The sequence below is a fragment of the Prionailurus bengalensis genome, chromosome B3, assembly GCF_016509475.1.
Source record: "Prionailurus bengalensis isolate Pbe53 chromosome B3, Fcat_Pben_1.1_paternal_pri, whole genome shotgun sequence".
NCBI lineage: Eukaryota > Metazoa > Chordata > Mammalia > Carnivora > Felidae > Prionailurus > Prionailurus bengalensis.
In genome coordinates this window covers 142,848,925-142,872,973 of record NC_057355.1, presented here as the reverse complement: position 1 = coordinate 142,872,973, position 24,049 = coordinate 142,848,925, and the positions used below count along the sequence as shown (strand labels likewise).

At 48.7% G+C, this 24,049-nt stretch overlaps 1 protein-coding gene across 3 annotated transcripts in view; it reads right to left on the bottom strand.

The window, feature by feature from the left end:
- Window positions 1–24,049, bottom strand: part of EML1 (EMAP like 1) — a 186,430-nt gene that overhangs the window by 25,731 nt on the left and 136,650 nt on the right. For 2 of the 3 annotated variants that reach the window (XM_043557008.1, XM_043557007.1), the window contains exons 4-11: window positions 23,839–23,973; window positions 11,597–11,625; window positions 10,642–10,698; window positions 8,098–8,227; window positions 5,281–5,430; window positions 3,950–4,019; window positions 2,069–2,179; window positions 1,146–1,241 (exon numbers count right to left, since the gene is read on the bottom strand). In XM_043557008.1, the coding sequence (XP_043412943.1) occupies window positions 1,146–1,241; window positions 2,069–2,179; window positions 3,950–4,019; window positions 5,281–5,430; window positions 8,098–8,227; window positions 10,642–10,698; window positions 11,597–11,625; window positions 23,839–23,973 (778 nt within the window). The remainder of the gene's footprint in view (window positions 1–1,145; window positions 1,242–2,068; window positions 2,180–3,949; window positions 4,020–5,280; window positions 5,431–8,097; window positions 8,228–10,641; window positions 10,699–11,596; window positions 11,626–23,838; window positions 23,974–24,049) is intronic. The other variant, XM_043557009.1, reaches the window with a different exon arrangement.

The following is a 24,049-nucleotide window of genomic DNA, read 5'->3' as shown; positions in this document are numbered from 1 at the left end:
GGGCCCAGGAATCTGGATTACATACAGCTCTATCACTCTTGGCTGACTGTGGCTGCCCTGTTTTTCCCTGGGATTCCTTCCTGGTTTAATTCCTAGCATTCTGCTGGTGGTCTCGTGACCAAGCTGGGGTTCTAGGGTTGGATATCTGGCTTTCTTGGTGCCACTTTATCAACTCCGACCCTGTCACCTTGATTTCCAGAACGTGTATCTTTGTTGGCTGACCCTGACTGTTTCTTCTGCTTGAAATTCAGTTATATGCTCTTAAACCTGGGTAATAACTTGCCTCTGTTTACTTCCAACCCAGCAACATAGCCAGAACTGAAACACTTGACCAGAATATGAGAAGGCGTGCCTCTAGCATGAAAACAGGTGTTAGGAAAGGTGCCGGATTAGAATACAGACCCCCCACATCCCAGACACGCAAGAGAGAAAGGTACGGTGATCTGATGGTAATCCTAATGTTAGGGAAGGAAGGTGATCTAAGGTTAATGGATGACAGGATGAGAAATCCAAAGTCAGTTCTGCAAAAACTGGGATTCGTTCATGATTTGAATGGGAGGAAAACATAAGAAAGCTTCAAAAAAGGGACCATAAAGGGAAGCCCCAGCACACCCCACAGGAAGAGTCGCACTGGGAGGGCCTGGGATCTGGCTCGCCTTTCCTGAGGCTACTCAGCTTTGGACAAGCCCCGTGCCGGCTGTGCTGCCCTGCCCCTCAGCCCTCAGCTGCTTCTGACCTGTCCCCTCCCCGGCTGGGCAGTGGGCACGTCTCACTTATCACATGTGCAGTGCCCCCTTCAACAATAAGAAAGGGCACGTTTGCTGAATGAAACGAAGCAGCAGAGAACAGCAAACGATGGAGTGGATTAAAAGGGTAGGGGCTGTCAAATGAGGAAGAAAACAACCTCACAGATATCATGACGAGAGGAAGAAACCCCACCAGGGCTCGGGAACGGCACCCTGGGAGGGGAGGTGGCCGGGGGGTCAGGGAATCTCAGGTCACGCGTCACGCCTGGGGACCGCGTCGGGAATGGGGAGCCCACTGGCCCACTCAGAAGCAGGAAAGGGACCCGGGAGGCGGCTGGAAGGAGAAGGCTCCAAAATGGGAAATTATAACACAGCCCAGCACGAGACTTGGAGAGAGACCTTTGCGTCGGCCAGCCGTTCTCCTTTCTGCCAGTCCCACACGGACAGTACGTGCTCGTTGGAGTCATCCACGGCACAGAGATTGCTTCCTCCATTCTGGAAGAGAAAAGGCATTCACAGGAAGACTACATTTGAGAATAAAAGAGGTTAAAAGTCATTAAAGATCAACATTACTTTTATTTTTAATAAGGAGTCCATTTTGGCCAAAGAATATGGATGCACCACTTTGGGGACCTGCTTCCCTGGTCCCCAGGGGAGGGCAGGGGGATGTGGGGTGATGGAGGGACAGGAGCGGCAGAGAGGGGTCGGGGGTGGCCCTGCCTCATCAGTTCTATTAAGACCAGCCTGTGAAGGGGCTGCAGGACCCCCTCCTGGAGGAGCCGGTGCCCACGGCACACACAGCACACGGGTGTGACAAACATAGGCTGGGAGGCTGTGCGGGAGCAAAGCCTCTGGGGCTGAGGCTGGTGGTGCTCTGATGTGAGCACGTGCACGTGTGTGTGAATGTTAAGTTTCTGAAACGGCGGCTTATAGGGTGGATCTGTCGCATGGGCACATCCCGAGGGGCCTGGGAGACCATGAGTCCCCTCCAACTCCTGCTTAGGGACAGGCAGCCCGTGTGGGAATGACGGAGGCACACTGGGGCCGCCTACCAAGGGGCAGGTGAAATCCAAGGCCAGAGCCGGCAAAAGTGCCTCAAGGAACATGCAGCCGGTGTTGCAGGGCCTCTGCCCATCACGTGTGCGCCCCGAGGGGGTGTGTGTGACCTCTGAATGAGGGGACCTGGGACGCGGGACAGTTTCATCACGCAAATCTGTGCACGCACCCAGGCGGCTACGGAGGACCTCCTCCCTCTTCAACCTTGAGCTGAGTCTCTCCCCCCTGGGGACGAGGACACCAGTACCCCCAGGGCCCATACTTACAGATTTTGAGAACGCGATACAGGTAACGGCTCGGTCAAAAAACCCAACTCCAATGACATGCAGTGTGTTCAGCGTCACAGAATCCCAGATGCGCACGTGTGGGGGCAATTGCTGTTTGGAAGGAAATACAGAGTCGCCCATCGTGATGGTCATAGATTCATCTTTACCTCGAAGCTGCAGGATTACTTCAATTCTGTCCAAACAAAAAGTCTTTTTCTGCATTTGAAGGCTCTGCCTTTTAACATAAATGAAACATTCCCAAGTGGCTTCAGGAGATCAGGGCCCCTGTGGCCAACGTGACTTTAGGGGAGGCCCACCAGGTTTTAAGTTTGGAATAGCCAAGTCTTCATAACTGTACCACAGGAGCTGATATTCTGACTGGTACGCCTAGATGCATCTGAGTTTTAAAAGTGAAAAATGACGAGGAACCTGGAGCCTCGTATTCCTTTAAGTCTGTATTATCACTAAGGTATAAGTTAGTCTAAATTCAGCAAGACGGTCACCACCCAAGAGTGTTGACAGTTTAGCGTTCTCGGGCCTCACGGGAGCAAAACAGGCAATCGATCACGATCGCGCGCGGATGACATTTAGAATTGTCACGATTAGTTGCAAACGCTCTCGATTGTGCTCCAACGTGAATGATACTAATTTTTCTCCTTAGAGCCCTGAACAGATTAATCGGGAAAAGGACTGGCATTATACCTAGTTAGTGGACAGAGTGGGCTGAGGCAGTAGGCCAGGCTCTAGCCTTGACTTGGTCTGAGGAGCTGGGCGTCTGCAGACAGTTCACCTGGACTGTTGGCATTGCCCGGCACGTGCACTGAAGGGCGGGCTCAGATGCCTATCACGTTTTCCCCGGCTCTAAAGTTCGGATTCAATGTCAAGGCCAGAGACTGAAATACACTATGAATCCACTAGAGGGAAGAGCAAATGCTTTGCTACTCATGTAGAAGACTTTAAAAAGCCGCTTAACATTTTAAAAAAGGACGAAGGCCCTGGGCCATTTATGTGCACTTATGGAATAGTAAACTGATTTCCACTGTTCCTGTGACTTCTTTTTAAGTGCAGAATTTTCATGGGAAATAGCATAAAGTTAATATTTAAAATACGACGTTATTAAAATATTTTCTGAAAAGTTACGACGTCATTAGAATATTTTCTGAAAATTGGCAGCCAGCATCCGTGCTTTCTGGAAGAACACACGCTGGTAAAAATGGAAATACTCCGTGTCATTAGGTTCCTTTCATACACTGTGCAAGTAGAGATCAAAAAAGCTACAGGGCGTGTCGGTTAAGACATGGCAGCGACCACAGACTGCGGCCTAGAAGGAACTGGAAGCCAGTTTCGCACTGTGCTCTATTTGTTAGAGCCCACTAGTTCCCTCCTGATTCCTTAAAATTCCAGGCGAAGTCTTGCTGAGGTGCTTATAAAACTTGTGCCCAAACTCTCTGGCAGCCTTTGAGGGTCACGTGCAGACTCGCGCTCCGGGGTGACGTCAGGAATTCGGGGCACTTAGGCGGAGGGTGCCTGAAGTCTGCTGAAGAGGCAAAATGCCCCATATCCAAATGCTATTCAGTATGACTTTTACTTATTAAATGTGTACTTACTACGTTCGTGTTCGTCACGTGTGTAAAGAAATATCCTAAGAATCGCTGAATTCTTAGGCAAGACCAAGGCTGTTTAAAAACTGGCTGAAATTAAGGTGAGTTCGAGGGGGTTTTAAGGTCACTGTAAGAAAATCTGCGATAAAAAAATTCTAATGAAGGGTTAAGAAGCATTCAGCTACTTTATACCTAGGCAGGCTTAGTCATCAGCGCAAGGTTTCCAGATTATACGGAGTTAACGGTTCGTTATAAAAACATGAAAGATAATGCAACTCACTTTTCCATCCTTAGATGTACCAGCGACTTGTCCCGTTGCTATCGTGATCCTGTCGGGGTGAACTGCTAGGCTAAAAAGAGGGTATTGATAAAACATCCACGCTTTAAAAGTACGCTTTACTTTTCTCTTGGCCACATAGAGCCTAGTCAAAACTTTAAATGTAAGAACTATACGGTACCTGACCTCTTACAGAGTCACCAGAGAGTCTCTGCGCACCCCAATGACCTTGGGCAGTTAGTGCCTCTTTCATCCAGCCCTTCTGTCTCGAGAATTTCCAAACGCAAGGAAAAAGCAGCCTTTGCTTGGAAAATACCAACTCTACAACAATCTTGATTAAGTATGTTAAACAGCAAAAATACCTTTAAAAAAGGTTTTTTTTAACGTTTATTTATTTTTTTGAGAGAGAGAGAGAGAGATCAGGGGAAGGGGCAGAAGAGAGGGAGACACAGATCGGAAGCAGATTCCAGGCGCTGAGCTGTCAGCACAGAGCCTGATGCGAGGCTCTAACCCACGAGCTGCGAGATCACGACCTGAGCTGAAGTCGGACGCTCAACTGACCGAGCCACCCAGGCGCCCCCAAAATATCATCTTTTACCAACAGGAGTTTTACAATTGATCAGGGATCTAGGACAAATAGAAATAGGTAAGCCCACCTGCTTTATCACCCATCCTTCCAAAAGCTGTAAGAGGATTATGAATCAATTAAAATGAATGAATTACAGCAAGGCCAGAAATAAACATGGGTATTTTTACTTTTATTAAATAAAATGCCTGGGTGGCTCAGTCGGTTGAGCGTCCGACTCCGGCTCAGGTCATCTCACCATTTGTGAGTTCGAGCCCCACATCGGGCTCTGTGCTGACAGCTCGGAGCCTGGAGCCTGTTTCAGATTCTGGGTCTCCCTCTCTCTCTGCCCCTCCCCTGCTTGTGCTCTGTTTTTCTCTCTCTCTCTCCCCAAAATAAACATTAAAAAAAATTTTTTTTATATGAAGTCCCACATTAGAATCTACTAGTGTTAAGTAGTAGATTTTTTTTTATATGAAGTCCCACATTAGAATCTATTTGTGTTAAGAAGGACTCCAAACAGGGGTCTATGAGAACTATTTGTTCGGGTGACACGGTTGGTTACGCGGATGTGTTATAAGGACAAAAAAACTAGTCTGTAGTGTCTTAGAGAGATGCGTAGCTAGCAGACCACCGGGTACAGACAACGTGGAACATAAAGAGCTTTTCCAAAAGATCTTATTTCCCCAGAGCTCTTCTCCTCTCTTTAGTTACATCCCAGCCCCGACGTCTTTCCGCTGACGCTATTTCTACAGGGGTGAGGACTCACCACTTCACATCGTCGTTGTGGCCGGCGTAGTGCCTCTGGAGCTGTTCCTCGACGTTGTACAGCACCACCACGGAGGCGATGAAGTACACCGTCTCCCCCGTTGGAAGCAAGTACAGGTTGTTACGACAGTCGCGACCCCGGTACCCATAGCTTTGTGTACGTCAAGATAAACCTGATTTCCTTTACGACCCGACAAGACATCAGCTTTATTCAACAGGAATGGGCAATAAAATTCCCTAAGACTAATACCATCAATTTCTCTCATTTAAGTAACTTTAAACTGTGGGGCGCCTGGGTGGCTCAGTCGGTGAAGCGGCCGACTTCGGCTCAGGTCATGATCTCACGGTTCGTGGGTTCGAACCCCGCGTCGGGCTCTGTGCTGACAGCTCGGAGCCTGGAGCCTGCTTCGGACTCTGTGTCTCCCTCTCTCCCTGCCCCTCTCCCACTGCCTCTGAAAAATGAATAAGCCTTAAAAAAAAAAAGATAAATAAATTTTAAGATACTGGTAATTGATTTGTATATACCTTATTGAGTGAATTTTATTTTTATTGTAATCCAGGAGCTAAATCTTTTACTTAAAAAGTTTTTTTATGTTATGAAAGTACTTGTAAAAGGTGCAAAAGACACTCCCACATACCTACGTAAAAGGTGAAAAATGTAGCTCCTCCTTGCCCCAACATCCCCAGCTTCTTGGGAATAATTACCTCAGTTAGGATTTTGGAATGTACACTTCCAAACCTTGAAAACTATTTTGAGAGCAAAACTTCACTTGAATTTGAATGTGAAAAAATAATCTAACAAAAGTACCATTTATTTATTTGAAGTAAATTCCACTGTTTCACATCTTTTAAAATATGAACAGAGAGTAGGCTGAAAAAAAAATATGCTTCGAATAATGTTTTCCAGCCGTGATTTACCCCAAAATTTAAACCATTATGGACTTAAAGAAGAATCACTTTAATTATATGTGCCAAAACAGATGTCCTAGTGAATGCTTAGGACATCTGAATCTGAAAATATAAAGAAGATATTTTGGGAGAGAAACTTAGGTACAGATGAGAATTCTAGAAAATCCCCAAAGAATATGATACCATCCCTTCAAATAGTAATTCTTCCAACTGATTACAACGGCATCAGTTTGAACCAACTTCTTAGGGGCACCTGGGTGGCTGACTCGGTTGAGTGTCTGTCTGACTCTTGATTTCAGCTCAGGTCATGATCTCACGGTTTGTGAGTTCTAGTCCCACTTGGGATTCCCTCTCTCCCTCTCTCTCTGCCCCTACCCCTCTCGTGTTCTCTCTCTCTCAAAGTAGTAAACCTAAAAAAATATTTTAAAAAAGTTAAAAAAAAAACAAACCAACTTCTCAGAATTTATATTCGGGGCTTGGCATTAAACAGGTACTCAATAGAAATTTGTTTGAGGGCAAAGAGAGGATTTTTGTTCTTTGTCTTAAAATCTGCATGGACTGGAAGGTGGCCTCTGCAGAATTCCTTTAGAGTAAGATAAATAAAATAAAATAAAATAAATAAGTAAAACTAAAGTAAAAGTTAAAAAAAAAAAACCCAACGCTTCATTCACCCCTTTTCATAGGCTCGATTTCTTTGTCTTTCAGGTTTTTCTCTCTGGAAGCTCATTCACTTTTCTAAATCTCATAGTATGAAGGCTCCAGCAGCTGGATCTCAAGAATGTCAGTCATAGGGCTGACTCATTTCTGAGATTTACATTTGGGTGGGGGAGGCTGTTTCTTTTTCTTAAAGTAGCGTTCTATCTATGCCACATGCGGATTTCCTTTATGCCTGTATCTACTCCCTTCCTTCAGGACTGGGGTATTATTCCCAGTCTGATGTTACTGCTTTAATTAGTGTTGACCTTGCTGTTAGGTTCCCAGGGCTGGCCAGGCCCCCGCCTGGTTTCAGGGGGGAATGCCTGTCCTTCCTTCCAGTGTATCACTCTTCGGGTTCAAAAACCTCCTGCCAGCACGGTTTAGTTCAATTTCTGACATTCTCATTTTCATAAGTTTGCAAGTTCAGTATCTTCTTGAGTTTCCATGCTGTTTCCGTGTGCCCCTGCAGAGCTCACTAAGCAGGGGCCAACTAGTGTTACAAATAACCAGCTTTCAATCTCATTAGAATCCTAAACTCTACGCATTTGTGATTATTTTCATTCAGCTTGCTTTTCTCTTAGTGTTTAACTACCTTTATTTTTATAAAGTTTATTTATTTATTTTGAGAGGGAGAGAGAAAGCATGAGTGAGAAGGGGGGGGGGAGAGGGAGAGAGAGGGAGAGAGAGGGAGAGAGAGGGAGAGAGAGAGAGAGAGAGAGAGAGAGAGAGAGAGAGAATATCAATCCCAAACAGACTCGTCGCTGTCAGCGTGGAACTCACAAGCTGTCAGATCGTGACCTGAGCTGAAATCAAGAGTCAAGACGCTCAACTGACTGAGCCACCCAGGCAACCAGCCCAGTTTTTAACTACCTTTTTTCTGTTGGAAAGATTAAAATTCAAGCCAGAAAGTGACGCGTCTTCTCATGGCTCTTTAAAAACGAACGAACAAACAAAACCCCAACCATCCAGCCAATCCTATGAACCTTAACATTTTCTTGTCGGGAAATAAATGCATACGTATTTGAGCAAGAACCCCCATCTTTCATTCGGGAATGATGGGTCAGTGTCCCCCTAGCCAGCAGCACTCATGGAGCCTATTTGCAAGGACACCGTACGGGGTTCTCACACATGGCCCATTTTGTTAAATCAAAAAAAAAAAAAAAAAATTTCAGTGTGGATAGACTATTTGGCCTCATCGGTGAATAAAGGATACACCCATTCCAGTTTCAGTCTCTTGGTGGGAAGCTCTACCTTTGCTTCCAAATTATAAGAGTCCACTTGACCTCTGGGCAGGTACATGGTAACAGGGCGGCCGCGAAGAAACATTTTGACGTATCCTTCTTCTACGACAAGAACAAAGACATCAGTTGAGACGCCTCTGGGCCCGGTGGATCTGAAAACAAATGTCTATTTTCTCTCTCCTCTTTATGTCCCAGGAAAGGGTCTAGCTACTCTTCACGTGATTTCTAATTAACGTGTTGGGGGTGGGGTTGGGGGGGGGGGAATAACGGAAACCTGAAGTCGCACCACTGAAAACCAAAAAGTTTTCACCCTGTTTACGCTGGACGTGCTGCTTCCTCAAGTACGTGAACTACGTGAGAAATTGTAATAGACAGGGAAGAGCTAGATTCCATTGTTTTTCCACAAGAGACTCAGTGCTTACACTTGTCTTCGCCATCGGGGGGGGGGGGGGGGGGGGAGGGAAATGCCACCTCGCAAAATTACAACCAATGCAAAAAAATCCACTTAGAGTTGTCAGTGATTTCCATGTATATACAATTCCAGTAGCGAAATTCATAAGGCATCTTTCGACACTTAGATCGTTTTGTTATATCGCAATGTAAAAATACACCTTTATGTATCTTATCCGCTGGACACATTTTTCGAGTATAAAGAACACAAAATCAGCAAGAGTGCATGCTGGGGTACACACAAGAAGGAAAATGCTCAAAGATAAGCTTGAAAGAAAACGGAAGGACTAAAGACCCATTAGGGGGAGATGCTGAGAAACAGAAGCTTCTAGAACAAGCATTTTTATAATAAAATAACTTCTGACGTCTCAAGAAGTCATTACGGGGGCAAAAGTAAAACCCAGTAATACATCAACCTGGGACACGTGCAGTTTTAAAAAAGAAACAAGGTGGGGGTTTCTGCTCGCTTTCAGGATATAGTAAGACCAAGGAAAATGTCCTGTGAGTTCCTGACGAATTCGGTTAGAACTCACTGCCGATCCCAGGACCAGGCCTCCACGGCATTTAAACTGGGTCGCTCCAGCCATAGCGGCACATTAACTCGAGAGAAGAAACACCGGCGGAGGGGACATCGGTGAGGAAAAGTCACGAAATAACTGTGGTGCCGTGAGCACCACATTTACAAGTTACTTTTGTAAATCTTGCTCCTAAGGACCCTCAAATGCCGCATGCGAGCCCCCCCCGCACACTAAGAGGCCGTCCCAGCTTTATGTTAGTGCACACGTGCATGTCAGGCCTCACATGCGTGTGATGCATTCTTCACGCCACATATTAAGTCTGACTTTTAAGTAAGGGGCAATACACGCTCAGCCTGCAGACGGCGTGCCAGGCGCTCTGTTCCGTGGGCGCTCCATGAGGATGCCACCACAGGGTCCGTCCTCCCCAGATCCGCCGGGACCAGCCGAGCAGAGGTCCTGGTACCTGAGGCTGTCTTGTCACTGCCCCTCCCCGGGCATTTTATATTCTGCAGCCAAACCCGTCGAGGCCCCAAGTGGATTCCACCAAGTCCTTCCTCCACGCACTGTCCTTTGCCCGCCCTCTTACCTGCTGGATCCAAACGTCTAGCATCCTGCCTGCTCTCCCCTAAGTGGCCGCACCGGCCTCGAGCGCCCCACCTGGACCCTCCTGTCTGGCCGGAAGTGTCTCCACCGCCCTACACATCTACCCAGCTCCAGGCCCCTGCTCCTCCCCTCGCCCCAAACCTCTTCTCTTCTTTAGTCCCTCCCCCTAATCTGGGCTCATCGGACGGTGTGGCCGCCACACCGGCAGGACCTAGGAGCGCCCGGCAGAGGACAGAAGGGAGAAGAAAGCGGATGCCAGCAAAGCACAGAGCTGAGGACAAGCGGTTCCCTCAACTGTCTTTGTACGCGAGGAGGCACAGAACGTGGATGGGTAACAAAGAGGCTATGACGCCATCTCCGCAGCACGGCAGAGCCCTCCGTGGCTGTAATAATCAGTGTGTGTGAAACACTGACCGCACCGTAGCCGCGTGCTGGTTAAATCCTCGGGACCGAGGCTTACTTATCGCACGATGCTAAACCACTGAACGAGGCCCCCCCAAAAGCCCTGAATTTTGCCTTGGCATTGCTTTGCCCTGGCAATTTGGGCATTCTATGTCTAAGATCGAAACACAGCCAGGGAAGGCAATGGAATTTTCCAGGCAGGTTAGGACCACGGCACGCAGCCGCCCACCGGAAGGTGCGGAGCGAGAGGCCAGCCGCAGCGGGACATCCAGGGCCGCCCTATAGCTCTCTTAGGGTTTCTACGAATCCTTCAGAGTTCCTGCAAAACCAGCTGGTAACCAAGCCAGATCGAATGTACAGCTACTTATCAAAACCCATCCAAGTAAAGGCGCAGGACTGCTGTTTAACTTCAGGTGCAGTGGCTTGTGTGATGGACACGTTTTCGTACGAGGAGAGTATCTGCTTGGCCGTACGGAAAAGGGTTCTGCAGCCTGGGTAGCAGCTTTGTTGAGAGAGCTGTGAGATTCCAGAAATGCCGCCTACCTTTGCAGTGTATCACCCGGCGTTTCCCTTGTGATTTCGGAGACAGGGACAGAAGCGCTAGATGAAGAGATAGCGAGAACTGCAGGAGGGACCTGGGGCAGCTAGCTCTTGGGGGGGGGTGGCCCCCCGCCCCTGCAGAGGAGCCTGTGGGGGGCTCAGGACCTGGCTCCACAGGCGTAGGGCGATTATAGTTTTCAGCGCGTGATTTCATGCTTCCCGAACAGGAAACGAATCCTAAATAAAGCACATGCCGCTACCTACGGGGGGCTGACTTTTACATCAGTTCCAGTTCCGAATCGAAGGGGGGAAAACCCGAAGTTAAAATGAGACGGGTTTGTTTAACGGGTGACATACCCGTCAACGATTTTGCATTTTCGATGCGCTTTTGAAGAAGGTTAATATCCTAACAATAGCATCTACCTTATTACAAAATGGGTTACCAAAAAGAAAAAAGAAAAGGTATATGGAAAGGTACATCATGAACTATTAGTCTGCAGTTTAGGAGACTGAAGGCAGAAAGAGAGAGTAAAAAAAAAAAAAAAAAAAGCTCCTTTTGGACAAAGTGATCACTTAACGCATCAGAGAGCTTTCCTAGCAGAGGTGTTGCCTCGGGAGCCCCAGGGGAGAGGGAGGAACAAGAAAGGCCACACACGATCTTCAACCTAGAAGTTCGGCTTTCACACGTGTGGTGGCGTCTCACTCTTCCTCCTTGTTGACGCATCTTGAATCGGTCTTCAAGGGGATAAGGGAAAGGGTCTAGTCTTTGCGACCAAGTTACGGGCCGTGCCTGGGATCTGAGCCCCGACCCGTGGGCACGGGCTTCCTGGGCCTCAGCCTGTCAGCCCCGCCACGCAGACTCCGCATGTGACAAGTGGCCCCCGGAACCGCTCCGCGTGCGTCCCCCAAGTCCTGAGGGGACCGAGGGGCACGCGCACAAAAGTTGAACGGGACTTACCTGCGCTGAAGACGGGCTCCTTGGGTTTGCTGCGGAGACAAAACAGAAACAGGGTTTAGAGGGAGGCTGGTGTGGCCGGTGCTTAACCTCATTCATGAAAGACCCCCCAGCTCACCGGTGGCAGCACAGGCCGGTCACACTGACGCTGTGCCGGTGATTCTCGCTAACGAGAGAAACAAAACCACGCAACTGCAGAGAGGGACAAATGTACGTGAGAACGTCTAAAACCAGGTGTAAGAGATTGTGGCCCCCACTTTGCCGCCACAACTGAGCTGTTTATGAGAGCAGGTGTCTGCGGCAGGAAACGTGCTTGGTCGGGATGTGAATGGCCACGTCTACACACGCAAAGGTTTGCTCTTCTCACGGATGATTGAAAGCACTTATTTAAAACCAGAAAGTTCCTGACGTAGGACTTGCTGACACACCCAGCTCCTGGCAGGGTAGCTACTGTGAGAAGGAAAAGAGGGGAAACATAAGGAATATCGGGGCCGTGGCCATCTCGTCGGTGTTGTGGGGACCCCACCGCGGATTTCTGCCGGGCTGGGACCACCGCACGACTGCACCCGGGAAACCAAATCCCCAGAGCATTCAAGGTCACGCCGCCGACGGACTAGGGACAGCCCCAGGGGCAGGCTTCCCCAGGATGAGCTGGCATGAGCAGCAGAGCATGCGACCACTTCCCAGGACAAGTACCTGCCGGAAGAGGTCACCACCTGCCTGCCAGACAAGGGAAGGGACCCTCAGGCAGCCAGACAAGGGAAGGGACCCTCAGGCAGGGCAGGAAGTGTCTCTCGTTCAAACCCAGGTCTGTGAGACTCCGGTGTCTACACCATCTGCCCCGTATACCCTGCTTCCTGGATTGCCTCCTGCTTTAAGACATGGAACAAGACCGACCACATAAACAAAACCTGCCCCCGAGAGAGCCACAGAGGCACACAGGTTGGTGTGTGTGCATAGTTTCCAAAAAGTACCTGAGCAGATATAGTCCCGATGTTACATTTCTCCTCCAGTTTTTTCTTGAAATACATTCAGAAACACCACCAGTAAGAATCAGCCTTAACCCCAGCATATAATAAATAATATTATCAATACGTTGGACTTCCAGATAACTTGATGCCGTACCAGGGGGTAAACTCCTGACCGATGCTTTGGAAGTGCTTGGCAATCTGTTCAAGTGTGCTTTATGTAGCTGGGGCTGTTGCGGGCTTAGTTTTCGGGACTCTTGCCTTTGGTCATTGAAAACTACTCTGAGAGGGGTGCCTGGGGGGCTCAGTTGGTTAAGCGTCTGACTCTTCATTTCAGCTCAGGTCACAATCTCACAGTTCGTGAGTTCGAGCCGTATGTCGGGCTCTGCACGGACAGCGTGGAGCCTGCCTGGGATTCTCTCTCTCCCTCTCTGCCCCTCCCATGCATATTCTCTCTCTCTCTCTCTCTCTCTCTCTCTCTCTCTCTCTCTCTCAATAAACTTAAAAGAAAAAATTTTTAAATAAAAGATATTTAAAACAACCTACTCTGAAAGCATGACACAAAACTTGAAGTGCCACACTGGCCTCGAGGCCCTAGTGCCATCTCTCCTGACAACTTTATTTCTTTGTCTGCATCTCCCTCTGCTGTCCCCTGGTCCACGAGTCTAGCTGCCCCATCGCTGGTGTCCCTCCCACGTGCCCGGAGCTCCTGTGACAGGTGACTGGCTTGGCTTCCCCTCCTCCTGGACACCGTCCCACGGCCCCCGTGTTGTCCGTGCTCCACGCCTCTTCCCAGGGAGGCCTCTGAGGCTCATGCAACGTCCTGGGGTCCTCCCGACACACCCTGTGCCCCAGCCAGTGGTAGTTCTCTGCACGGCTCCCAGCAGCCCCCTCATGCTGTTCCTCCCTCACCCAGCGGCGGGTAAACGCAGTCAGGGCGGGGGTCTCTGCTCTGCTTGCTGCTGTGACGGCAAGGCCGGGGGCAGGGGGTGGGTGGTGTAGGGTTCCCCGGGCTCTCCCAGTGGGTCCTCAGACTTGACCATGGGCTGTGTCTCCGGGGCTCTCTGTCAGCTCTCCTGTCCCTCCTTCAGGGGCGACCGTTCTTGCAGGCACCTGGTCCACAGGGTAGATGATTTCTCTTGGTTCCCCTGCTCTGCCCTCGTACGACAGCAGCTGATGTGCCTGTGTTTCAGAGGGGATGTCTTCCTCCTGCACTCCGGACCTGCTCCTGATCTGTCACGAGCTCACTGAAGGTCTGCAGAAAGGTGTGCATGCGTGCGTACGTGCGTGTGCACACGCACATGTGTGTGTGTGAAGCGCCCCCTGTGCATGGGGCTTGCAAAAATTCCAAATGACCACGACAGTCCACACCCGGCTGAATTATTCCGTGAGCTTTTGGCTGCTTTCTTCTGACGTGATCCCCGACGGCCCCTCTCCTCTGCAGCTCGGCCCAGGATAAAAGCAGCCGTAGACCCGTCTCTCCTAAGACAGGCTCGTCGCCGTGTAGATTTTAGTTCATCACATTACTTTGTGACCTCAGCTCCACGGTGGGTTTAAAACAGCCATGCTTCGGGGTGCCTGGGTGGCGCAGTCGGTTAAGCGTCCGACTTCAGCCAGGTCACGATCTCGCGGTCCGTGAGTTCGAGCCCCGTGTCAGGCTCTGGGCTGATGGCTCAGAGCCTGGAACCTGTTTCCCATCCTGTGTCTCCCTCTCTCTCCGCCCCTCCCCCGTTCATGCTCTGTCTCTCTCTGTCCCAAAAATAAGTAAACGTTGAAAAAAAAAATTTTTTTTTAAATAATAAAAAAATAAAATAGCCATGCTTCTGTCGATCACCGGCTTGTTCTCGCTGTCAGAGTGGGAGTGACAGTCCTGTGATCATCTAAGCGCAAACATAGGTCTTAACTCCGACTTTCACATATGATGAGAGTCACAGGCAGGGTGAGGACACGGGAGGAAGGGCCGAAGCAGAAGACGGCAGCACAAGCCTACCGGCTACAGGAACATAATGACGGGGAAGCCAGGTAGGGAATCAGAAGACACGAGAGCCATCTTTCCATCATGACTTTAATCACAGAAGTGGAAAGACACAAAAGCCCCAAACGCAGGAACAAGCAATCCAGAACCTTCCCTGGAGATTGAGAAGAACAATTATGAACTATGTTCCTCTTAGAAAGAGCGATCCGTAGGGCAGTTCGAATTCCAGACACAGGGAGGCCCATGGACTCCTGAGGCCAGGCTTGTGACATTACAGGAAGAATCAAAGATCTATCTATTAGGGGCGCCTGGGTGGCTCCGTCGGTTAAGCTTCCGCCTTCAGCTCAGGTCGTGATCTCACGGTTCATGGGTTCAAGCCCTGCATCGGGCTCTGTGCTGACAGCTCGGAGCCTGGAGCCTCCTTCGGATTCTGTGTCTCCCCCTCTCTCTGCCCCTCCCCTGCTCATGCTCTGTCTCTCTCTGTCTCAAAAATAAATAAAAACTTAAAACAAAAAAGATCTATTAAAACACTAGAAAAGGCAGTGTGGGTGTGAACAGCTGAGGGTCATGGAGAAAGGCACTGTTCTCACCTTGTGCTCTGAACTGCGCATCACGTTTTGGGCATATTGTATTTAGAAAGGATGCTATTGCTGCGTTCCATTCTTTGAGAAAGCTACATTTTTTTCCCACTTTTATAGAAGGCTACATTTTTCTTATATTCTTTTTTAAATGTTTACTTATTTTTTAGAGAGAGAGAGAGAGAGAGAGAGGCAGAGGGAAAGGGAGAGAGAGAATCTCAAGCAGGTTCTGCACTGTCAGCACAGAGCCCGATGTGGGGCTTGAACTCATAAACCACGAGATCATGACCTGAGCCAAAATCAAGAGTCGGACACTCGACCGACTGAGCCACCCAGGTGCCCCAGAAAGCTACATTTTTAAAGCAAAAAAAAAATACTGTCTTTTTTTTGAATCCATTATTCCTGCCTCTGCACCACCACCTTTCTTAAACAGCAACACAGTGCCAGGGAAACGGGAGCTCCACTCGGTGCAAACCTTTTAAGCACAAACCTCTGGAGCAGTAGTAACAGAGGGGCAAACCCGTAGAAGGTGTTACGACAGCCGTGATGCAGGATTAAAGATGCTGCGGCCTCCACTGAAAATCTCTCAACCGGAGCCACACGCTGAACACCTGCCCTTTCCAGAACTCACTGCCAGGAGATTGGAAGGGGACCCTGGGAACCCGACACTGCTGAAAACGGGCCCGGGCTGCAAGTTCACTTGGTACGGGAGGAGACCGCCGCCCCAGGGCCGCGTAGTTGGTCTCTGATCACCTGTTCCTTAGCGTGAGCTAAGTGGAAAAACATGAGTGGGTGATGTTAACGCTCCCTGCACAGCCAGGGTGTGGTTCCGTGGGGGGAGGCGTGAGGCTTCACGCATCCCTGTCCCTGTGGGGAGCTGACACAGATGCCCTCCTCCTCCCCCCCGGAAGCCCACGAGAGACATCAGCCCAGCGGAGAGGAAGGGTTTCCCCTCTGGTGAGCAGACCCTCATCTCTTGGCTAATGTGCCCTTGGCAGTGGCCAATACCTCCCGAGTGAACAGTGTCACGGTCGGGTATGGTTTTTACTGCTCTGTTTTGGCAGGATGACTTGTGGAAAGACTCTGGCTGTGTGTTTCCTTGAGCTGGTTGGCTCGGGAGACCATCTCAAGGGTTCTCATAAGGAAGCGGTACCTGGGGACTCACGGAGGATGCGAGGCAGCCGGGAGCCTGTGCCAGACCGGCGGCTGGATCTGGGGGCAGCAAGAGAAAATCAAACAGTTGAGCTGAGGAAAAGCCCCCACCCTGAGCCGTGAGCTCACAACCATGCAGCGGCTACGACCACCTGAGTCTACATCGCATGTTATTAACTCCCCGATAATGTTCACCGGGGACTCTGGGCGCAGGGTGGTCTCCTAGTGGCTGTTTTTCTTTTCATCTGCTAACGCTCACCTTGCCACACGGCAGGCTGGGTGTGTATGAGGCGGGGAGTCAGGCAGGGGCTCAGACTCCGATTTAACGGCACTCCCCGCGCTGTGCCCGCCTCTGTAGTGGGATCTGCACTCGGAACTTCCGCACCTCCCCACCTGTTACCTAATTTACCCCACGTGCCTGAAAGGGGGCTCAGGAGCCCAGGTCCTGCACGCTGCGGATCTGACACATGGGGGACGCGTGTAACAGGGACCCCTGGGTGACCAGGATTAGAGGACAGCCAACAGGGGTCAATGCTGTTAGAGCAGAGATACTTGCCTTCGAAAATGATTTACGAGGCTCGATCAGAAAGGACACCACTCCAAAGTGAAACATGTTATCTCCCTGACATTTGTTCACCTATAAAAACCGAGCTCTTGCCATACGTACCAGGACTCCTTTTGAAACGATCTCACTTGATGAAATAATATTCCCGCTGGCAACCAAAATACTTTACTATGTAAGTAATGATTCTCTACATAAATGCCCTTAAGCAGCTTTCTACTAGAAATGGGGTCATGGAGGAAACATCTCAAAGAGTTTGGAAGTCACTGGAGACCCTACTTGGGACAAAGACTGCTTCATAGACATTTCCAGCCAGCGCCTCCAGGTCAGTGTGGCAGAACCTGCCCAGATTTTGAAGTCAGCTGGGTCTGCGTTCGGATTGGGGAAGTCGCTCTACCTCCAAGTCTTAGTTTCTTTCACCTACAAAATGGGACTAAGACCACTGTAAGGTCCAGGGTGTTGGCAAGATCAAACTGCGCATGTAACAGAGTGCCCAATACGCGGTTTTCACTTCTATCACTCCCCTCTTGCTCCCAACATTGCTGACGAGAACCTACATGTAATCTCCAGGCCCGCTGCCGACCAGCCTCAAAACTAAAATATAAAGAATATGAACACTTATTATTTTAACACGTGTTAAAAGATAAATGACCCCATGGCTCGGGGAGTGAACAACCCTTTCAGTAAAGCGAAGATGCTTAACTTAAGACACCTAATTTCCAGGGCAAAATGTTTCAGAATCTGAAGGGTGGTGTTAAAATCATCTACCAATAGGTGGTGCTGTTTACATAGTTCTTAAATGACTGTTTTTTGTTGTTGTTGTTGTTGTTTTGTTTTGTTTTAAATTAAATATATATTCTTTCATTCACTCCACAAACATTTACTGAGCAGTTACTGTGTGCCAGGCCCTGTGCAAAGAGTTAGGGATACAAAGAATAATAAACAACAGCTTCTGCCTTCCCGAAGCTTAAGGGAGGGCAAGGGGTATGTACGGGCATGGGGCGAATTGGGAGGGAGTTACAGGTATAGAGAAAGATAACCAGCAGGTGCAAAGCAATCTGAAAGGCAACGGACTCAGACCCAAGGGCCAGGCCAAGCTTCCCAGAGAAAGGGTGTCCTGAGCTGGGTCCTGAAGGATCAGCTAGAGTTCCTCCAAATATATCCAACCATCCACCGCCACCAAATCTCCAGACACATACACATGTCATTCAGGAGAAGGAAAAACCCTCCACTTAATAAGTGCTAGAAGGTGTAATTGACTAAGCTCTGCATTTGCTTGTGTGGGGTGTTCTTTCTTTCCTTTTTTTTTTTCTTTTCGTATCTGTGTTTTATTTTATAATACAATAACGCTTTTTCTCATATACTATCTTCTTACTGAGATTTGCATTTCTTTAATTAAGAGTGGGTCTGATTATCTTTTCTTTAGTCAGTTGGCTATTTGTACTTCCTTCTCAGCAAACTGCCTGTTCAAATCCTCTGCCCGTTTTTCTAGTGAGCTGATTGTCTTTTTTCTGTTTGTGTTGAGTCCTTTGGAAACTAAGGAAACTGGCCCTTTTCAGTTGAATGTGTCGTTGACGTTTGTGGAGGGAATGGGTCTGTGTGTGTGCCGGGCCTTTCCACGTCCCACTTTGCCTTACACTGTGTTCTGTGCACCGTACGTGCTCAATAACTTAGGCAGTGCTGTGGGAGGGAAGGGGTAAGGTGATACAAAATTGTTCAGGATTTCTGATTCCTTCCTCCCTTTTCAGGTCAGGGTGAGGGTGGGAACAGGAGTTGGGGAATTCCAGAACGTCCCAAAGAAGAGAGGCACTGCCAGGACGAGCAGGCACACCGACATTAGCTCCAACACTTGGGGTAGAAGGTAATCATCATGGCCACCGTGGATGGAGTGCCAACAGCAGGCAAGCTCCGTGCTAAGCATTCTGGCAAACATCTGGGCATTGTTCTAGATGTCGGGCTGGCCTGACTGGATCAGAAAAACCTTGTTGGCACCTGATGTCCAACTGAAGTATATTAGCCTGGCTAAATAATGCTCCGCCTCTGAAGTTACACTGTCAGAGTATATTTACTGCCACAAAAACATGGCTATGAAGCAAATGAAAAAGAAGGTGACAAATGTATTTAAATGATACACCAGACACACAGTACCCTAGAAGTAAAGTCTAGATGGACATGGAATAAAACGTCAGCTCTGAGGTCTCTAAGTAGTGAGATTTTCACTTCTTTTTTGGACATCTGGATTTCCTGAGTCACACGCTACTTGTGTAATAAGTAAATTATCTCAAAGAAAAAAAAATCTTGCTGGGGACAAGCGAGAGCTGGTATTAGCCATGACTATCAGGGCATAAGAGAGGCTGGGGAGCCAGCACATGGGGGGCCAGAAACCCAGGCTGAGGATTAAGCTCCAGATTGCACTATCAGTGATGGTGAAATAAAAGAACAAATCTGAGCCTTGAGGACCTCAAGGTGTCACTGAAAAGACTATTTCGTGGAATGTTACAGCTTTGGGACGGACAGAGCTCAGAGTCTCCAGCTCAGGGTTCTGGACCCTATAAAATGGCTGGCACAGATGTTGAGGTTGTTCAATACAAAAGAGCATCTAAGGGGATACTTTCACATCTTTGTTATTTTGAAGCGTTCCCCTCCCACCCCCCCACATTTGCTGACTCTAAAATGCAGGGTTTATTTTTTTTTATTTTTTATTTTTCTAAATTTTTTTTTTCAACGTTTATTTATTTTTGGGACAGAGAGAGACAGAGCATGAACGGGGGAGGGGCAGGGAGAGAGGGAGACACAGAATCGGAAACAGGCTCCAGGCTCTGAGCTGTCAGCCCAGAGCCCGACGCGGGGCTCGAACTCACGGACCGCGAGATCGTGACCTGGCTGAAGTCGGACGCTTAACCGACTGCGCCACCCAGGCGCCCCTAAAATGCAGGGTTTAAATGTGTGTTCTGATGAGGTTTCCAGCAGATGGCTGACACATTTCCTGTTCTAACAAAATAACTCCTTTACGACAACTTTTTGCTGGAAACGAAGTGTCTTATTTACAAAGCTGATATATGTCAGTCCAGTCAGAATTACAAAGGGGGGGGCAGTTTTCTAACTGAAATACTTAATCAGTCTGGCAACATCCAACATAAATTGCATTCTAAGTAGTAGCTGTTTCTCTGATACAAAACACTTTTTTTTAATAAAAAAAAAATTCCCTATTGCCTTAGTACACTGGTTACATTAGATAGCACAGGTCATTCATCAGAATGTTACTGTTGATTTCCTATTTAAATTTAGTAAGTGCTTCACTATGACAGAAAATCACTATATAATTGTTAATATTTATCATTAACAAGACATGAAATAAATATCACATTGCCATATGTTGCTTTTGTTCTTATAGAAGTTTGCCAGCACACAGATGAAGTGCTGTTAAAAATTTGTGGTTTCAGGGGCACCTGGGTGGCTCGGTCAGTTTAACGTCCAACTTGGTTCAGGTTATGATCTCGTGGTACGGGAGTCTGAGCCCCACATAAGGCTTTGTGCTGACAGCTCGGAGCCCGGAGCCTGCTTCAGATCCTGTGTCTCCCTTTCTCTCTGCCCCTCCCCTGCTTGTGCTCTCTCTGTCTCTCAAAAATAAATAAACATTAAAAAAATTTTGTGTTTTGATACAAGCAAAGTATTCTAAAACATCAAACATTCTGGGGTGTCTGGGTGGCTTAGTCGGTTGAGTGTCTGACTTCAGCTCAGGTCATGATCTCACAGTTTGTGGGTTCGAGCCCCGTGTCGGGCTCTGTGCCGACAGCTCGGAGCCCGGAGCCTGCTTCGGATCCTGCGTCTCCCTCTCTCTCTGCCCCTCCCCCGCTCACACGCTGTCTCTCAAAAATGAATAAACATGTAAAAAAATTTAAAAAATAATAAAATGCTAAACATTCGAAGAGAAGAGTCCCCAATGTCACAAGAATGACTGTCAAATCCAGCGACCATTTCCAAAGAAGATGAGAAGCCGGCAGAAGAGGACTGCAACTCACAAAAGAACAGTTTCTATTTTCACAGATATTGTTACGTACATAGATATTTTAGAAGAGGTGAATGCCGAAGATCTCAAAACCACTATCGTTTTACGTTCAACATTGAGGTTCGTGCGATATGCATGGAGGAGCTTACGGTTGCTGTAACGGTGGCTGAGAAATCTGTCTGCCGAGGTGGAACTGTTTTCCTTGAGTAAGAGGAGGCTTTTTCTAATTTTCGCGCAAGTGCCACATGCTCTGAAGACAGCGCTGCATATGGCGTGCGGTAATGGGAGATCTGGAGCCAGTCTGTTTCACACAAGTCACGGCACCGGCGTGCGTGCGGGACGTCCTCCTTCCACAAACAGGACCCAACCGAAGCCGCCCCCCCTGCTCTGCCTCTCCCTTGCTAGCATCCTGGCGAGCCCGCCTGGCTCATCCTGATGCCACGTGCACAACTGCGAAGCCGGGTGATACTTAGCGCTCCCCCCCCCCCCCCCCCCCCCCCCCCGAGCGCTTCTAGATCTTGCCAGAACCCGGGTTGTGCTCGCAGGACCGCATCGCTCGCGTGAACACCATGCAACGCGTGTCAGACCAGAGAAAAGATGAATCGCTGCAGACGCCACATCGAGTCCTTATCTTACGAGCCAGGGAATAAAAGCTCAGCATTTTGGAAAGCCTCATAAATGGTTTTCCTCTGCCTGGCGCAGGTCTCACTTTGTAACAGCTGCCACGACACGAGGCCCGTGACTGAGTGCCAAGCCTCGTGCTGAGTGCTTTCCCACCAGTCAGCTCATTGATAAGATGGGAGGCAATTAGGGATGTACTAATCCCTAAGGATTAGGGAGCCCGCAAAAGCGGAGGCTCGAAGGCGTCACGCGGCAGAACTGGTCGACAAACCCAGACCTTCCTCTTACTCCAGAGACCCCGTGCCCTTTCCACCTTGTCTTGCTGCCCCCGGTAGCCAAAGAAGATGAGCTCTGGAAATGTAAGCCAGCATCCGGGAACCACAGACCAATATCAGAGCAACGGGCCAGAGATCTTACTATCTTCGACCACTGAGTACCACGGTGTTTCGAAGGGGGTTATGTGAGGGCCACCTTTCTATACCTTTCTCTGCACGCTTTAAGTCCCAGAGTCCAGGCATCGGTCAACGAGACGCGACCTCTGCTTTGATGCCGGGTCGAGGCAGCTCAAGGGTGGGGCTGCTCAGGCGGGAAGGGAGGAGAAGAAGGAAGGAGAGGGTCAGGCAGAGGCTGAGTCACCAACTTGACCTTCACTGCTATTGCTTCTTAGCTGTTTCTTTCTGTCTGAGTTACTGCGCTAATATTTCTACGGGCCCCTGAAGGTATCTGCCAGGACAAGCAATTCCCTAAGAGAAGGCAAGAACTTTCTTTCTGAAACTCCTCAGGTGTGTGGGAGCAACTCAACCAGCTCGGGGCTACGTGGGCCTCAACTACTCCTGGGTCTTAATGAGGCACGGGGCTTATTTTTAAATGGACATGTTTAGTTGCTTGAATTATTTTTAGAAAATGATTGGTGGATTTTCCTGGCCCCTCATTTCTAAGTCGAAGTCTCCTGCTGTGGAATTAAAAACAAAACAAAACAAAACAAAACACACACACACACACACACACACACAACCCCTTTGCAAATATCTTTTATGGAAATATTTACCCAGAACATTTATCAAAGCCATAGGATTTAAGAGATAAAACAGATCTGGTGTTTGCACAATGCGGATTCTTTTTTGGAAATTCTTAACAAAAATCAGATGTGCACAGAAGGAGCCAAGGTTTTACGAACTGCCCAGATCTAGACACTTCAGGTCAACTTCCAAGCTTACCCTACATTCAAGAAGCCTGAAGGCCACACGGCATGACCCATTTATACTCTACTGTCATAGTAACCACTTGGCCTTATTTCAAAGGTATTATCACCTAATTAGCATAATCTTCTGATAAGAAGTACTAATAGCCTAAATTAGAAGGCAGAACCCCACATCAGTGGTCTCCGGGACTGTTAATCAACTGTGGCCCTAACCTGCTGATGTTAGCATTGCCTGCATCTTTCCTACAGAAGCTATCTTTTAGGGATAAAACTGAAAACCAATTCAGGCCTCCTTACGGGACTGAATCAGAATAGATTTACAAACTTGGAATTTTTACAGCCTGTGGGTTGGAGTCCACTGCTTTATAGTCATAAAGCCTTCTCCTTACATAAACATTTGGGGCGGGGGGAGGGGGGACACGTTTAGCCTGTGAAGCTGAGACTCCTTCCTCAGCCTTGCTCAACAGAGAGAATGAAGGCACAGAATGGAAGCACAAGGTTTAAAAAGGCAGGTATCTACACAGAGAAACGATCTCACAAACACGCACATTCATAAACATAAAACAGGCTCTGAAAATGCCAACAAGGAGCTTTCACTAATAAAAGGTTACTGTTAGTCGTAGAGGTGTTGGTCATAAATTAACCTCAAGGGGAAATGCTCAATTATAAGCATGTGTATTTCAGGAAACCGCAAAGAAATGGCTCCCATTTCTGGTGTTAGCTCGATATTCAAGATGGTTTCTAACAAATCCTGAAACTCCAGCTTTTCACCCAGTCGGTCTACCTTAGAAAATACTGTCGACGCACTTAGACAACCCACTGAAATTAATTTCTGAATGACAGCAGAAGGTACCAGAAGTGTGAAGTGTCCCGCAGGGAAATTCAGAATGGCTTCCCCGATTCCACGGACTCGGGGCCGAGCAAATTCTCAGGAGCTACTTCGGCCTGCACGAGGGTGCTGGGACGTGCAGTTATGGTTTTCCACCTGGACAACGAGCGGTGTGAAGGGTGATGAGCAGCCGCCTCAAACGGGGGCTTGAGTAGCGCCCACCGCGCTCAGGAGAAGGGCGCTCCGCGGGCGGGAGCGCGTACGCACTGGGCGCTCTTCTGATTCATCGCTGGGGGAAAAGAGGTAACGAAACCTCTGAAGGGTGGGACCAGCAGAGAAGATGCCCTTACCTTTCACTGTTCTTTTTGCCGCTGGAAGTACTGCTTGTAGATCCCGTGCGGGTTCGGTTTCCTTTGGAATCTCCGCAGCTTTCCCTTCGACCGCCAGGAGACACTCGCTCGGAGGAGCTGGTCCTCTTGATGGTACTGAGGCAACACAGAAATGACAATGAGATTCTTAACAGTGATTTTATTTTATTGCCGAGGGCAAACATATACACGT